At 37.8% G+C, this 18807-nt stretch overlaps 1 protein-coding gene and 1 pseudogene across 1 annotated transcript; one reads left to right on the forward strand and one right to left on the reverse strand.

Annotated features, from left to right (window-relative positions):
- Window positions 1-7010: 7010 nt before the first annotated feature.
- Window positions 7011-9384, reverse strand: LOC116299447 (uncharacterized; annotated as a pseudogene).
- A 7180-nt stretch (window positions 9385-16564) lies between these two features.
- LOC148909376 (uncharacterized) lies at window positions 16565-18196 on the forward strand. The gene has a single exon (XM_089034111.1). The coding sequence runs from the start codon at window positions 16565-16567 to the stop codon at window positions 18194-18196; it is 1632 nt and encodes a 543-aa protein (XP_088890237.1).
- The last annotated feature ends 611 nt before the right edge of the window (window positions 18197-18807 follow it).

An 18807-nucleotide genomic window follows, 5' to 3' on the forward strand; every position in this document is an offset into this window, starting at 1 on the left:
CTTACCTTGTAGTCACTCTTCAAGTACTGTTTTCCTGATAAAAGTCTGCCTTTGATGTCTTCAGCTTTGATGGAATCCATTCCACATTCTTCTAGAGTATTTACAATAAGCGCGAGGTCATCAAATGCCTTACCAGCATCAGCTGAGAAGTAGTCCAGACCCTGAAGACTCTTTCTGGTTGACGCGCTGCAAACTGATAGTACACGCCTTAGAGTGCTTCTACTCAGTGGTGTCTTTTCTGTCTCCTTGGCATAACTAAGGTACTGGTCAATTATCCTCTCAATTATTGATACTCTGATAACGTTTGGAATACGAATGACTTCTCCAGATTCAAGTTTCAGGTTTTTCTCGCCAAATGGTAAACCTTGCACTACAAAGGAGCTTGTTACGAAATTAATGAAGTCTTCTAATTGGCACGGGTCAACTCTCTGTCTGTTCTGAGTACCGAAGGAAATTGGAGTACCACGACCATATAACGTTTTATGTTTCCTTGCTTCTGTAACTCGGTACTGTGTCAGACCTGGAATGAATTTGACCAACGTTTTGTAGGGAGCAAGGTCTGCCATAACAGATAAGATCTGCCTTCTAGTAGCCCATGTAGTTGCATTCTCATATGCTTCACTCAATGACTGGAGGTACTTTGACTCCTCGGGAGAGATTTGGTGCTCCTCAGGAATTATGCCAAGCGCACTGTCTATAGAAGTATTCTCTTTGAGAGACTTCCAAAGCCCCCCTGGATTGGTTGGATAAATCAGTTTGATAACCACGGAGATGATGTCACATGCTTTGCTAATGTACAATCTTTTAGTTCGTTCTGAATGCTCACTCATTTTATCGACTTTTGGTAAAGGATCAATACCACAACATGTAAGAAAATTGTTCAATAATTCTCTTCGGTATTCCAAGACATGTTCGCGCGTGCCATCTGCAATTAAACTTTACCTCTGCCTCATTTGAGCTGTTAGGTTGATTTTCAAATCCGTGTCGTAGTCTGGTTCTTCAACGCTCTAATGAAAGCATACAAAATGGTTAACTTGGTTGACCTTTTAAAATCATAATCTTATAAAGTCACTTTGTGCATGCCTGCTGATCACTATATATCTTTGTTCTTGTAGAGCGAAGACGCTGTTGTCCTTTCAAAGACATTTCAATGCTCCCTTCTTGGGTTTCGCAGAGCTCCACCAATGTTTCTTCAGGACGGTCGATATTTATGATGGATATACTATTGAGCTTCTCACGGCAATGTCTGCAAATTGCTAACAAAAAAGGGAAACAAACACACCCGTTAGGTTGCGCATAAAAGTATTAATAAATGATATTCTCCTTACGCAATCCAACTGGTATACAGACTCCGGTCAGAATTTTGATTTTCACTGCATACTGATGTGAGCAGCCTATATCGCCTTTCCTGCTTTTGGCTGGATGCGTCGAAATGGCATTGGGCACACAGCAGTTAATTTTTCCAGTTTTCCACCGCATCCCATATTCGTCACGATGAAAAGAGCAAATGCTGAAGGAATGAAACTTTTCAACATTTTCGAGTATACCTAGAAATATAATAGCATAAATTAAAAAATACCATATCGTATTGTTTGGTAAAACCTTTGACATTAAGACATGCTAACATTGGACTTTGTTAAATGATGTGCTACCACTGAACAATTGTAAAATTAGGAGAATTCTTTTAAAAAATATATGAAAAACAGGTTAAAAAAGCCTAGAAGAAAGGCGTAGAGTGTCATATCGCATGTCTCCAAATTAGTTTGGAGTCTCCAATTCATGGGTTTCCTGTGTTGCAAAAACTAATATTTGGAAAGAAAACAAACCACACAAATCATCCCCTAAAGATTAAAAGATTGAAGAGAAATTAGGCAATGTTAAAATAAAAGATTTAGCTCTCAGTTCACGAAATACAATAGATATGCACTAAACAACATTATTATTTCAACATAATGGATTGTGTTACCTGCTCGAGCCAGGATCAGCTGCCATTCAGATTCTCGTTTAAATTAACCTTGTGGTACTTCAAATAACCTGATATATCACGATCGCATTCTTTTAACTTAATAAAACTTTCTTCCTCTTTACATGCATCTAAATTATTTAAAAGATTTGAAAAATCACACTTATTACTCATAGTTTAAAGAAGGTAAACACAGCTGATTCCACCTGATTCCCGCGCTTTAGTTTGCCGTCAGCGGTATGCATCATGAATTCATGCATAACAATATTGTAAACAGCCACGGTCTGCAGAAATTGTCTTTACATTGCTATTTACTGTACATTTAGCGGTCTATCAGCCACAGATTTCCTCAAAAAAAATGGAGAAAGAGCCTTGAATTCAGAATATTCGCTAATAATCAGTTGGAATGCCGCGACGATAATGGTATAAGCTTTCCCATCGCTTAGTGTCCAATCGTTCAACAATCAGCTGTGAAATTATCGTTCGACTGTCTCTGTTTACTGCCCAGTTAAATATTTCTTGATCGATAATTCCCCAGAACTAATCTGAAGATGGACAACTGAGTACTATTTAATGCTGAAAAATATTCTAGTTGTACACAAAAGCGAGACTGAAGGTGAGAAGAAATTGTTGGATCTAAAATCTAGAAAGTTGCAAAATTGTGCTTATAAATGGGCTCAAATTGCAAAATTTGTGACATTTATTTACATAAACAATACACAAATTGAAAGTATAGACAAATATTCTAGTTGTACACAAAAGCGAGACTGAAGGTGAGAAGAAATTGTTGGATCTAAAATCTAGAAAGTTGCAAAATTGTGCTTATAAATGGGCTCAAATTGCAAAATTTGTGGCATATATGTACATAAACAATGCACAAATTGAAAATATAGATATTTGTTGTCATTTTTCAACTGGTTTTGCTTTGATATTTTGTTAACTAAGAAATACTTTTGATATCGAATGCGGGTATGATTTTGTATTTTCACGCAATCATGGTGTATTCAACATGGGATTTTTTAGGCAAAATTTGCCTTGCCAGAGCTGCCCTTCTGGATTTTCGAAATCGAGTACTTGCTTTGTTTGCAAACTTAAAATCATTTCATTTGGATGTATGGCCAGGGAGCTAGAGCGCTTTGAATTTGAACAATTTCAGCTTTTTAATAACCGAGCAAAACATGGCTCCTAACACAGGAAGCCCAAAATTAGAAAATGCTATTAATTTCTGCTAAAATGCTGTTTTGTGTTCAAGCGAAGATGTATTTCAATGGTAAACCCGAAAAAGTCTGAATATCAAACTAAAAATGTTGTTTTGGTGACCTGGTTTTATCCATTAAATTGATTTTGAAATTTGGGTCATGAACCACCTCAAGAGTTGATGGCCCTAAAAAAATCAGGAATGTTGAGATTCAAAAATCTATTAGCATTTTTTGGAATAGTACCTCAATGCCTATTTGTGCATGGAATATTATGAGATTTGGTGAGGTTGCCCTGCCAAGGTATTCTCTATGCTTACAGAATACTGCTCTTAAATTTGTGTTTTTGAGAGATGTTATTGTATAGACCTATACTTTCACTTTAAAAAGCTAAATAATATTCAAAAACGTTACAAACGCAATTTTATTGAAAAGAAATTCGTCATTTTGTATTTTGCCTTGCCTTTTGTATTATTTTCTATTTTGTCTCAGTTATTCTTGTCATGTTTAACTGTATGTAAGCTTCGTCTTTTTCTGTAAAAGACGTAATTATAAAAGTAAGGTTATTTTCTACCCACCTTAACCAGTTTTCAAGTCTGTTTTTTGGTCTTTATTTGCCCTAAATCTTCAGATTTTCGATTTCAATGAAAGACATCCTAGGTAAATTTTACTAAACTTGATATTGTATTAGATTATCTGTAGTTATCTTTCGTTTTTTTTAACTAAAAGAGATTCAAAGCCTAAAACTGTCGGCCTTGAAAAACTTTGTCCAAGAATCTTCCAAGAACAAAACTAGGCCCTGGGGGTGGTGGTGAGTTATGTGCAAAATTCCTAAGTGGGAGAGTATACTCGCGCAAAGAAAACAAAGTAGTGCATTTCGATTCGATGTCACTGCATTGTTTTTATAATGGGAGAAATTATCTTCATCTCGAATAAAAATGATTGAAGATTTTTTGCCCGATCTTAATTTTAACTTTTTTATTTTTACCTGTGACTTCCGTATCGGGAGCTCCGCAGTGCCTAAATATATACATTAAGTCAAACACAGGACGAAATAATAGATTTTATAACCCTGAAAGCTCAATTAAAGACCACTTTATGAAATAATTGTCCTTTAATCTGAATAGTAAATCTCGAAAATGAGTATTTACTTAACATTTAGAGGTGACATTAAAGGTCCGTGATTATTATTTTAATCATGTCAGTAAAGACATAGTAACTGGAGGTATACTAAACTTCTAAATGTCAAGTAAAGGTTAAGTAAAAATGGTTTTAAGGTTCCTGTTAAGACCTATAAAGACATGGTAACTACAGGTTTACTAACCTCTAAATGTTAAGTAAAGGTTAAGCAAAAATGGTTTTAAGTCTCCTTTTAAGACTTATAAAGACATTTTTTTTAAATCTGTTTCTCTGATTTTCGATTTTTGATTTTATCAAAATTTTTTTTTTCGTAAATGTATGTTTTTTTTGAGTTATGAATATTCTATATAATATAATCTGTAATGTGTGATTGCCTTGAATAACATAACAACTAACCATGATCACTAAATAATACAAATACAAACGGCCCGATTACGAAAGTCCCCTCTTCCAAACCAACCACAATCAATACATGCAATGGATTGGCTTCGTTGTTTTTAGATAAGTTCGCGTGATGTTAAAAAATTGCTGTTACAGCATATGAATGTACGGATTGACCAGCTGGATATACACTGTAAATGAAATTCTAACTGCGGCAGCAAGTTCTAGAATTACATATATAGACGTCCGTGTATACTAACTGACAATAAAATTAATCTTGTGCAATACTATAATCAATGTAGGCCCATTCAGGGATATTTCCGGGAACATCCCGAACAGCTAGATGATCAGAATTCTCCCATGGGAGGATTCTGTCTCTAGCCCTTTTAGAATGGCTCTTTCTGTATACCTTGTCTAATTTGCTTTTTATTTTTTTTAGCCCCCTACTTTCCCAGGATAGCCGTTTGACGAAGTATTTGGTAACCCTAGGGTTGCCCTCTTCGTCACTTTCTACACAGCTCTCTTCGCTAGACATTGCGTCCATTACTAATATTTCTGCTTCTTTCCCTTTCTTGCTTGTATTCCAGTTCGCTCGTCCTAAGGCTGCAGTTCTGCGGCTAAGTTTCTGAAAGAAAAAAGACCAAAAACAACAGCGACATCAGTCAATGTTATATTAACGAACAAAAGCATTCCTTATAAATATTCAAATACATAAAAAATATACAAATACATGTCAAATATAAATAGTAGATCAAATATTCGTAGCAGTTGTCTATCTGAATTAACATTTCCTTTTATCAGTTTTATAATGTTGTAGAAATATTTCCTTTCTTTTTTATTTTAAGCCTACCATGGCACCTAGGGTATTGTACGTATATCGTAAGCCAGCGGTAAGTTGACACCTTAAACCGCCGTAGAATGCAAATGATTTCAGAGCATAGCCCCTTCATCACAAGTTAAATGAAACGAAAAGTATGTGGTATTTTATGCAGATTTATGAAAAATAGATATTAGAAGATAGTTATTCGAATAACTTGCGTTAAATTTTTTTTATCAAACTTGCCGTGTGAGATGCAACTTAAGTCGATAGGTCAAATAAGACACAACGTTTAAACTGGGCGTTGAACCTTGCCCTTAGCAGGAATTGCGATCGCGTTTTACCATGGCTTTTAATTAGCATTTTGAGTTTACAAACATTTTCCAAAACCCTAGTTAACGTATGTTATATATAAAAAATAATGAGAAATAATCAGCACGCTATAAGGAAGGGGAAAAAGTGTTGTTCAACGTCACGCAATTCGGACACAAGGTCTTTAATCAAAAAGGTGTTGACAACTCTCAATTTGTTCAAGTAAACACTTGACGCTGTTTTGGACTGCTTCTTGTCAAGAGCTCTTGCCACTTTAACCAAAACAAAAGACCGACCGAAGACGTCCAAACAGATCTGTTTAGAAGTATACCCGTCTATGAATGGCCTATCGTCTATTAGAATATAGTCATACTCGACCAACTTTAGAGCTCTATATAACATAAAGAAACGAATTAGTTTTCCCTTTTTGTCATTGGTAGTTGTTAAAAGCAAATATTTTGAGTTTTGGCGTGATAATAGAAAACGAGAGGAGCATCTTATCAGATATTTCCATAAACTTTACACCAACAATCAGAAGCAAAAATAGACTATGTGAAAAGCGATCGAATTAGAAGTGTGTTGAGAATGATTCGAAATTCATAAAAATTTTTGTAGTGTCCACACACCGTGAGCCATGCAGAGTAAAATATTTCAATCTATGGCATAGCTAGGCTCTTTCCAGTCGCACCCAATACGAAAAGATACTAGATCTCTCGTATACATTAGGACATAAAATTAAAATTTGGTTCCAATAAAACTGAATATAAGGTTTGAGACTGGTGATGAAGATGAAGATGGAGACACGTGTTGGAATCTCCTAAACCGGCGATTATTCATCATTCCATGTAGATGGTGGAGATGATTTTTTAAAGAGCTGACTCTATTCGAATTTCTTTCTGATTTTTCTGATTCGAAAATCAAGAATAAAACATCGTTTTGATTATACTTACATCAAATCGGTTCTTTTCTAAGTTACTGAATATAACTTCTTTGACCTTCTTGGTATTTAAGCCCAACTGATACGCTGCCGCTGCATAAAAGCAGTCCTCATCAACCTTGGAGTCGTAGGTAACGGTAAACCCCGCACTTTCAAGTCGTTTACTCAGGATTTCCATATTAACACAAAGAGAACTACTAAGATATAGTGAAACAAGCTTTCTCGCAACGAAACACATAGAACGAGGAGAAACGTAATGCCGAACTAAACGCGAATTTGCTGTCCATCCGACTTCACACGTTTGCAGCGGCTTGTCGCTCCAGTTTCTAGGTAACATACGGATAAAGTCCATTGAAGACTCCTCGTTTAAGCGAACAAGGTAGACGACTAGTGGTTTTTGTTTGTTTTTTCTTTTTTCTTTTTTTTTTTTTTTTTTTTTTTTTTTTTCCTTCTTCGCTAAATTTATGTTTAAACAGCAAGGCCAATATACTTAAATGAAATGTAAGAAAGTGCTAAAAGGTTTTCCAGGGCACCAATTTTAGTGTATTTTTATAACACTGTCACGCAAATCAGACACAGACTACCTTGCACAACCCACAATTACACCGAATTTATAGGAACAAAGCCACACGATCTTGTTTTGGAAGTATAGTGATAAATTTAAATTTATAAATGATAAATTTGGAAAAAAATTGGAACCCACGACTTCATACCCACGACCCACGACTTCATACCCACGACCCACGACTTCATACCCACGACCCACGACTTCGTACCCACGACCCACGACCCACGACCCACGACCCACGACCCACGACCATTAAGCAAACTCTCTACCGCCATACCCTGCGTAACGCTTGCATGAATCAAAGGGAATAGGGGATCCCCACAGAAATAGCAGTTTGTGTTTTCTGGATCAGTCTTTTCTAGCCCACAATAGCAAAAGTTGTTATCAGTAAAAACCCTAGAAGGAATATATACACTTTTGCTAGGAGTGTAAGAGCAGGTATAATGCCCTTGTTCAGGTAACCATATAAGCATAATAAACTCGTGTTTGAAAATCTCATACCACCTATTTTGGTATGAGGTATTTTGACTTAATCTGTGTAAGAAAATATGTTTGGCCTCCCTGCCCTCCATAGTAACTGTTAAAAGCCCCTGTTTGTATGCTTGGAACACTTGGTTCGCTTGTACTGGTACAACATGACCAAGGGTCCAGATTGTGGGATTTATTGATGATGGTAAGAATAAGGCATTGGCACGAAAATATTCCAAGGCCAGGGTTTGAAGATTGTCCAAAGCCCCTTCTTTTACATCAAATCTATTGAAAATTGAGCAGCAGTCTCTTAACCTCAATCCAATGTATGTCAACACCAAAACTTCTTGTTTTTATTTTGGGGTATCAGTTTTACAACTTAGATATTTTATCAGTCTCATAAAGTGATGGCAAAATAAGCGTGATTTCATACCTGTGAAGCAGTAGGATATGTCTCCTTTCCTACCTTGCGTCTCGTCAAACCATTTTTTTACTTTCCTTGCTAAACGCTAAGCCTTTGCCTCATACTGGAGAGCAGTGATGACACGGACCAAGCAGCAATCAGGTGGAAGGTCAGTAAATTCTGTTTGACTTGAAGGGATGTGAGTCTTTCCTACAGCCTCTTTACGAAGGGATTTGAAGAAGTACTGCCATGCATTATTCTTCAAGTGCAATGGTTCTACATGGGCTGTGTCAATTAGTCTTTCAATTGGAGGAGTAAATTCTTGGCGACTCTTCTGTTTAGCTATAAATTCTGTCACCTTTGACCTTTTTTTTTTTTTTTTCTGACAGGGGTTTTGATTTCAAAGAAGTGTTGAGAGTATTGACAGCCTCTACAGTCATAACCCTGTGATCATATGACCAGGCCTTCCATTTGCATTCAGAATCAGATCCAAATTTACCTTTTAAGTCAGTGCAGTCATTTTTACTTACATTTGCAAAAGTGGAGAAATAAGTTGCAGAATTGGAAAGCTCCCCTCCTATCATAGCCAACATTTTCATGTCATTTGGGAGTTCCTGAAATTTAAATGTCACATGCAATCCATTGATTTCAAAGACCTTACCTTTCAAATCTTCAATTTGTTTACACAGCTCTAAAATATATTTGTGCACAATTTCTGATGTTTCTTCACAGTTGGCACCGAATATTAAAAAATTATCGCTGCTAGAAGCAACCCTTTTCCCTGCATTAATGAAACTAGCTAAAAATGAACATGCTGTCTCATGTTTGCCAAATGGGCAACCATCTCCCCCTAGGGCAACTATGAAAGTTCCCTCCGTCTCCCCAAACCATTTAAGTGATTCTTTGCGAGAGGTTTGTGTTTTTAAACAGAAGGAGGCTAGCCTCGGAAGAAAGTTCCTAAGATCCCTATAGCACCCACTGACTTGCTCATCATAATCAGGTGATGCAAATTTATCTTTCACAGAAAGAACTGACCCCACATCAATGTTGTTAACCTCATCAATAAGGGCTTTGTATGTAAGCAACTTGGGTATTGGGCACTTGAGCAAAAAAATAATGGCTGTTCTCCCTCCCCTTTTTTTGGCACCAGCCTTTATCGTGGATGCTAATCGATCAGTCTGGTACTTGCGTTTACCCATAACACCTGTACTCTAATATGTTACAATGCTTCTAATGGTGTTAACTGGGGATTTATAAAATTCGGGTTGTTGTTTCCTTTGGACTTCATTGACTATATATTCTGTTACTATGCTGTTGGAGAGCACATAATCACCTAACTCATTAATCTTACACCTTTTTTGAAGGGTATCAAAAAGACCATCAAATGCAGGCCTTTTATTAGTTGAAGTGGCACCATGTATTATCGATGCTGCCTGAATGGTCTCCTTTACTCTTCTGGCTGATGTGGCTGGTTTATTGATACCTTCAATGCTAGTTGGTATAGATCTGGTTTTCTGCTGTTAGAATAAAAAAGGATAGATGAATAAAATTACACATAAAGAGTAGTTTGAGGCAAAATTAGAAACTAACCTGTTTATTTTCTTTTCCTAAAATTCCAGGCAAATCTCCAAAGCTCTCTTTCAATTTTTTCTCCTTGAAATAAATAAATTGCATATACAAACTTTAAGATCAGACTGTATATTCTCCTTACTTGACTAATTCAAACATTGTAATATTGATGGAAGAATTTGCATATAGATCAAGAAATTGCTTTGCATCAGCATTACCTTCTAATCTAACCCAAGCAATAAAATTTGAAATTTACAATCAGAAATAAAACTAGCCTTGATATCATACAGAGACAATAAAACAATATTTTTCACGTAAAAAGATATTTTTTGTGAAAAGCGAGTGTTAATATTGAAGTTATCCGATACAAGTTTGACCAATTTGCACTGATTTTGATAGGGCCATGCGCACGCTATTGGTGTACAATCGCGTAACAAATTTCTAACGCTATATTTTGCATATTTTCTCAAAAACTACAAAACATTTGTTCATGAAATTTCACAGAAAAAATCTGCAGTTCATGTGCACCTTAAAAATAACTTTATTTTGCTTTAAAACAAAAGGTTAAGAATTTAGAGAGATAAATAAAACAGGTATCATTAATTGTGAAAAAAACGATTGAGGTAAATTTCGAATGAAATCTTTATTTTCTGTCATTATTAAAATTATTTTGTCGTGTCCAGGTGCACATGAAATTCCTTACAATTGTGGAAACCTTCAACAGCTTAGGGCTCAAACTTCCTGAGAAAAATTGAAAAAACAAGCGTTAGAATCGTTTGAAAAATAGCAAGAAAATTCACCCGCGTTAAAACATGCCTTTCTCCCAAATCAAGAATAAACTTTTCACGCATATCGTCCTTATCGTGCCTAAAAGTATCGCACCTATCATCCCAAAAGTTCCATACGTATCGTACCAAATATTTTGAATTTTTCGCCCCAATTGTGCATTAAGTAAGACGTGCCTATCGTCCGTATCGTGCTTCATTCATCCGTCCGCATTGTTTATGAACAAATCATACGTATTATTCCAACAACATTCTGTGATCAGAACATTTCGCCTATATATATGTTCTTTTGATTTTTTGCTTTTCTCCTTATTGAATTACTGATACATTTTAATATCGAAATTTTCAATAACATATATGCTTACAAATTATTCTATAACTTTTTAAGAGTAAACGTTTGATATTAATTAAATCACTATTTTTTTCTTACATGTAAAGTGCACGAGAGTATAAATCTAACTTATAAAAACTTTTTATGAGACAAAATAGACGCATGTACTACAGAAAATGATGTACATATGCAATGAAAAATACATAACATTTTTAGAATCCATTTAGTGATTCGAGAATGTTTTCATGTTCTTCGATTGATAGAACATAAACGTCCCTTTTTTCATCAAAAATCTTTATTTCTTGACAAATATATGTAATTGTTGCCGAATAAACGATTGCACATTTTTCACTGATAAGTTTGAAAAGTAAAAGTTTGCCATACTCTGAATTATCAATTCGTTTTCGAAAAATTCAACTTTTACAACCGTTGCCCCGACAGGATACTCACTTCCCCAGTCATCTTTTACTCTCGACTCTAAAGTGTGACTGCACTCGGATATTTTCATTAAATAGTAGTCACTACCTCTATCTCCAGAGGCAATGGCTACAACTGAATGATGCAAATAAGATCATAAACATGTTCTGGTGTCACTTGTTGTGCTATAGCTCTAGTAACTCTTCGACCATGCTGTTCATTTTCCATTTCTTTTGACTCCCAGTGAGGAACATAATCCTTGTGGAGGCAATAAGAATAATCACCATCCAAGCAATGATAGCAGTAGCACGATAGTTGACGGGTAGAGATTTTCAATTCCTCTTCAGTAGATTTTACACTATGAATACTTCTAATCCCTTTGACTTCTTTGAATAAACGATCACTGCGATCATGTGATTGACTCTCGACATAAAAGAAAACGCGTCTTTTTAGCCTGACATTGTGAGATTGATACCGACTTGGTGATGGTTCCTTTAAATTGTTTTCAGCGAAGTTGAATAGATCTCGAGCGTTTTGTATGACCACTTCACGCCTTATTACTGCCATATCACATTTGTGTTTAAGATTAGCTCCTGCTCCGTCTTGTGGCCCTTTAGCGTGAGATGTTTCAAAATAATTCCTTATAGTTGAGAAACCGAAATCCTTAACAGGCATGGACAAATCACCGAGGCAGTGACGACTCTTGTATTGTGCAGCACATCCGTCTGTCCATTCGTGCATGGTTTCAACAGCACATCCTATGTCCTTCAAATACTGCGAGATGTGATCTGCAATTGTGAACTGAGTGTGAGTCATGTTTTGTATCTGGTGAGATTACATATAAATGTTCAGTTATGACTGCAGGATCATCAGGAGTACTTTCTTCTCCATCAATTTCCTTAATAGCGTGACGGTGCATTACTGTTACGTGGATGGACATCTGGACTTGTCCGTAATACAGTGACTGAATTTGGTCCTGATGCTGACAGCTGTAATTTTCTGAGTAGTCATGAATACAACAAACGTGACCTAAGGGTAAATTGTCTATCAATTTCTTTAACTCAGCGTTCTGCCAATTTGCTCTGAACTGGTGGGCTGGATAGCTTTCCAGTAGGTGAATAAAGTACTCAAACATTTCGCCAGGTGAAGTTTCCTTACTAATCAATTGAAGCTTTTTTTTTTATCTCCAACGTCAACGTATTCGAATCGCTCCCATTGAGCTTACTATTGGTATTTTTGCAATTTTCCTCGGGCAAAAGGAAAAAGTTCTTTGTTCCGAATTGGTTGCATGTCCTTGAGAGACAGTGATTATCATGGTATTTGTTTTCTTCCTTTCGGTCACAAAAAGTTGAGTCAACAAGATCGGTCAAGTGTGAATAGATTGGTGCATCATCACTTCTTTGTAGTGTCTGTCGATATCTCATGCAGGTCTTGAACAACATTTGAGTTTCAACATGAGTCCTGCAGCAGCAGGAAATTGCGGTCTTTTGGACGAGCGGGAACAACGTAGAAAGGCTTGCAGTTTTCAAGTACCTTTGGCCTATTTCAATGTTGGGATACATTTGCTTGAATGCTAAGAAAACCTCCGTTTGTGTTTTTTCTAGAATTTGTTTTTCGTGTTCTATATACTGACGTGGGCCAACTCGCAGTCTTGATATATCTCTTTTATTCCCAGTTGGTCGAGAGATACCTTTATCGCTCCAAAAGTTAAATGCGAGTTTTCGTTCTTCAGGGACGGCATCATTTCTAGTTTTTCTGGTAAGGTACGTCCAGTTTGTGGTAGTCTCCTTTGACAACACATTTAAGCGATGCTGCGCACTCATGGCTATTCTTCTTCTGATTATACCAAGTTCCTTAGAGAGGCGAGTTTGCAGTCCACTTTGACTTCCTTCCACAAAGCATTGAAATGCCAATATTTACTGCTACTCTAGCATCAGAGTTCCTTTTGTGTTTGATGGTGGTAATTGCTTCTCTTACATTGTTGATGGCTGAAGTTACAGTTGATATTCTTTGTTGTTCGTGCGTGTCTTTTTCTGTATTTACATGACCACTTTCGATTAATATTTGCCTTGAATTTGGGCTTTCGAGTAAACTCTTGACGATTGAAGCTTTCTTCTCTGGAGTAGATGGAAAAATTTTCCTTACTTTTTCTAGCAATCTTTTCTTTGTTTGGCGATTAAAAGAAGGAGATCTCTTTTTCTTTCTATTTTCATAAAATCGTCTTGCTCTTTCTCTGTTGAGTCTTTTACGACGTTCTATAGATCTTTCTAGTCGTTCTTTTCCTGATGTCCTCGCCATATGTACTGTTACTTGCAATTCGAGTTAGACATTGCTTGGGCTATACTGTCGTTTTATATATATATATATATATACTATAAAATATAATATCCAGTCCCTGTATATTGTCCATGCAATAAAGTAGTCAATTGCAGCAGGAAAAAGTGTTTTGAAAACAAAAGGTTTTTCCCTGCTACAACTCGGAGAACTCGGCTTAGCGCAGCACCAAAATATCTGTTGAAAAAACACGGAACTTAGTATACAGTATAGCCTGTGTAATGACAGTGGTTAAGAGAGTGATCTTGAAGCTGTCGAACCCATAATATTATGTATAAATACCCCGTTAACGTGCCTTTGGTGAGTTTTTGGTTAATTTTGTTCTCGATATTGTGTTTTTTTGTGGTGATGAAGCTAACTTAAATTTCAAGACAAACCTTTGAGTCAGTTTCATCATTAATAATATTTTTTAACGCACCTTTGGTTAGTTTTTTGAACTTATTTTATTTTTGAAATTGCTCTTTTAGTTTGTTCAGAAATTGTTTTTTTATTTTTACAATTTAAACTTTCGGTAAATTTCAAGTAAACTATTCCATCTTTGACAATGTGCTTTTGGTGAGTTTTCAGCGTTTCTTATTCGCGATATCGTGCCTTTGGTGAATTTTCTAAACTCAACATTAACGTGTATGAGTTGCAAGAGTTATCTTGTTTTACGCTTGGAGTTCATTGGGATTGTGAGCTAGATTTATTTTGTAAAGGGTAAAAATGTTCACCAGTGCAATAAACAACTTGCCAGATGAAATCCTATGCTACATATTTCAGTTCTTATCAACTTTTGAGAAAGTTTCAAAAACTCGCATGGTTTGTCGTCGATGGTATAATCTGTTTAAAGACCGATTCTCATGGACTCATCTTGATTTAGGCTACCAACGCCAAGTAACAAAGAAAATATTTTGTGAGATGGTTTTCAAAACAACAAAAACAGTGCTCATCGTTGAATGCCACTTTCTGAACTGGAACATTGTACATGAATGCATTAGGAGAACCAAGTCACTTGAATATTTAAGCTGTGCTTGGTTAACTAAATTTGTAAGAGACAGAATGGATTTTACAGGCTTAATGATGCAAAATCTGGTATTTCTAAACATAAGTCATTGTAAAATTGATGACTTATTTTTTCTAATGCTACCATATACTTGCCCAAAACTGAAAATCCTTATCATGCCAGATTGCTCCACTATTACACACTATGCTTTCTGTCACTCTGCTTTCAAAAGACATGAACATCTGGAACTATTAAACATCGCTTATTGTTTAGACGACGAAGAATGCTGTGAGACTTTAATTCAAGTTTTCAAGTACAATTTTTGTTCTGTAAAAGTCGACTTTACAGGTGTACGATTGTCTATGGAGGAGGAGGACAGACTTTTAAGTATTCATGAAGACTTTTTCTCAAGGATGGTCACTGTAGAAGATTATGTAGAATTTTTGTTTTGAAGTGTTAAATTCTTGAGTTTTAATTACCTTTATTTATAATAAAAGCATTTTTTCCTCATCATTTAATGAGTTAAGCGGTCAATTCACGATTGTAGAGTATTCGTTTTTGAATAATGTTTTCAGAGTATTTTATTCATGATACCATCAGTGAAGCATTCTTGGTGTGTGTAGATTTTTTTTGCTATATACAGATCTCACGCGAATATTGTATATTAATTCATAGATTAATGATTCTTATTTTATAAGATAAAAATTTTATACTTTAAATGTAATTTGGCCGAGATATTTCAAAGTCAACCTTGAGTAGTATAAGGATTGGGGGTACCAACTCAATCTCTACCCCTGTATTCGCTGTCTAAAGTGGCACCTTGCGGTGATCGTTCGGGTCCCAAGGGGGTGTTCTCCTTCAACGTAAGATTTAAGTCTTATATATGAAGTGCGAACGATGTGAGAGGGAATTCAAAAGGAAGGCTGACCTAACCAAGCACTTGTCAATGCAAAAGAAAGAATGCAAAAAGTCTTACGAATGTTTGTGTGGAAAGGAGTTTGAGACCCGTGTGAGACTGTTTTGGCATTGTCAAAGTTGCACATACGACTACGATGACCTTATATAAGGTATAAAATATTTCCTATTATATATGGAGTCACAATACAATTTCAACACTGTTTCCATTCCCGGTGAAGGAGAAATCGACCTTAGGCAGTTTTGGGTAAAGTCCAGAATGAAAAGGCGACGAGCCTTAGCAAAGGGAGTTGAAGAATTAGGTGCCCTGAAGGCAAGCATTGTGGTAGAATTAGACCTGATAAAGAACGACGACGTCGAAACTACGGTCTGGCTACGCTCCAAGTCATTAGTAGTACTAGAGTCTACTAACCTAACACCGATTTTGTCGACCGTCCTCGAGGGTATGTTAGAGACACTCTCAAACTACACCAGAGAAGGATCGGGATGGGCAGTAACCGAAATAGTGGAGATGAAAATAAGCATGGCGCGGTACGTACCAATTCGAGGTGGGTCTTACGTACCTTTACCAGCCTGGATAGAGCGAAAGAAAGCAATTATAAGTGTTAAGAATGACGACAATAAATGCTTCCAGTGGGCAATCAGGTCTGCCTTATACCCAGTTGAGAAAAACACAGCGCGCACGAGTAATTACCCAACAGACGACCTAGATTGGACTGACGTTTCCTTTCCAATGCAGTTAAGTTGTATACCAGACTTTGAGGAGCGCAACGACCTAGCGATAAAACGTTTATGGAGACCGGGAAGAGACCATTGTACCCTTAATGTTGTCAAAGCACCCCGGAGAGCGCATTCACCTATCTTAGCAAGGTGGTCATTATTCCTGGGTTAAGAACCTAAGTCGATTATTTTACAGACATACCAAGCATAAGTGTAAGAAGTTCTTCTGCGAGTCCTGCCTGCTTCCCTTTCCCGACTTAAAAGCCTTAAAGAAGCACGACGAAATCTGCCTTGGCGTAGAGGAAGTTGCACAGCGTATTCAAATGCCAGCAGATAAAGACTTATTCTACGAGGATTTCAAGCGACAAAGCAAAGTTCCCTACGTCATTTACGCAGATTTCGAGGCAATAATTACAGACGAATACCAAGAATCAGGCAATACGCAGCGTAAAGGCCTTCACGAGATTTGCTCTTACGGTTACATTGTAGTGCGCAGCGACGGCAAGGCAGACGACCCAGTCATATACCGTGGTAAGAATGCAGCCGCACTCTTTCTAGAAGCCATTAAGGAGGAGGAAGAGGACATTAGGCAGCGCTTACGCACCACGAAGCAACCGAAGCTGTCCAAAGCTGAACAAGCCGCATACGCAAAGTCAATGACGTGCCACGTATGCAAGCATAATCTCCTGCAATTTGGACGGAGAGTTACGAAGTGCTGGTCAGACGACGGCGCCTACCTTGGTGAAGCACACCCCAAGTGCGGGAAGTACGCACGCAAGGGTGAGAAGGCCGGAAAGCCAACCACGCACTGCATTCACTGTAAAAAGCCTTTTGAGGAAGACTTCTACGTAGATAAAGTCTTAGACCACTGCGAACTAACCGGGGCGTACAAAGGTGCAACGTATTGGAGATGCCGCAACAAGATTGACCCAAACATGGATATCCCAGTATTCTTTCACAACCTTCGCGGATACGATTCCCACCTCCTCTTACAAGGCGTTGACGGCCACGAAGTTAAGTGCATACCAAATAACAAGGAGCGGTACATGTCTGTGACAATTGGTAAGTTAAAGTTCTTAGATTCCCAACAATTCATGGCAGACTCATTAGCGAACCTAGCTAAGTATAACGAAGATTCACCAATTTCAGACCTTTACGAGGCAGAGCGCAAGGGAGTTTACCCCTACGAATACATGGATTCCTGGGAGCGATTTCAAGAACCCCTTCCACCAAAGGAAGAGTTTTACAGTTCCCTAAACGAGGCTGGAATATCAGACGAAGAGTACGAGCACGCAAAGAAGGTTTGGAAGAAGCACGACTGCAAATACATGGGAGATTACCACGACGTCTACCTACTCTCGGATGTAGTTTTATTAGCCGACGTATTTCAAAGCTTTCGGAAGATGGCGATGTCTTACTATGGATTAGACCCAGCAAACTTCTACACCGCCCCTGGGTTATCTTGGAGTGCCCTGTTAAAGAGCACGAACGCCCAATTAGACCTCTTAACAGATTACGAGATGTACAGATTTATGGAGGACGGAATTCGCGGTGGGGTTTGTGGGCCATCAAGGCGTTATGCACACGCTAATAATCCGCAAGTAGAGGGGCACGACCCCGAAAAACCTAGCACTTACGTTTTCTATCTAGACGCGAACAACCTCTATGGTTGGGCGATGTCCCAATATCTTCCAGTGCGCGACTTTGAATGGACTGAGCCACGCGAACCGGAGTTTTACATGCAAATAAGACCCGACAGCCGCAAAGGCTTTATTCTTGAGGTGGATTTGGAATACCCAGAACACCTTCACGACCTTCACGACGATTACCCATTAGCGCCCGAGGCAATTGAGATACCCTTTGAACAACTTCCCCCGTTACAGAAGAAACTTTGCCCCACGTACAAGCCATACCGCAAGCTTACTATGAACTTAATGAACAAAAAAAGTACGTAGTTCATTACCGCAACTTACAATTCTACGTGCGCCACGGAATGCGTGTGACAAAGGTCCACCGCGCGTTGAAGTTCCGCCAAGAGCCCTGGATGCAGCCGTATATCGACTTTAACACGCAAAAGCGAACCGCGGCAAAGAACGACTTTGAGAAGAACCTCTTTAAGTTAATGAACAACTCCGTATTTGGTAAGACCATGGAGAACATTCGCAAGCGCGTTTCCATAAAGATCGTAAATACGCGGGAGGAAGCAGAGGCCTACGTATCTCAGCCAGGCTTCGTACGCTACGTAGACATGCTAAACTTCTTCGTAATACACATGAAGAAGGCAAACCTATTCCTCAACAAGCCTGTATACACCGGCTTTACCGTGCTGGAGCTGTCTAAGCTTCTGATGTACGAGTTTTACTACGACAAACTTAAACCAAAGTACGGCGATAAATGCCGCCTTCTATACACCGATACCGACTCCCTAATAATGGAGATAGAAACCCCCGACGTCTACGCGGACTGCCTCGAAGACATTGACGAGTACGACACCTCGGGCTACCCACGCGACCATCCCCTGTACTCTGCGAAGAACAAGAAGGTCATCGGGAAGATGAAAGATGAG

This window comes from Actinia tenebrosa, unplaced genomic scaffold (genome assembly GCF_029948245.1).
Source record: "Actinia tenebrosa isolate PJP-AT-01 unplaced genomic scaffold, QUT_ActTen_1.0 PGA_scaffold2__45_contigs__length_23673736, whole genome shotgun sequence".
Classification (NCBI taxonomy): Eukaryota; Metazoa; Cnidaria; class Anthozoa; order Actiniaria; family Actiniidae; genus Actinia; species Actinia tenebrosa.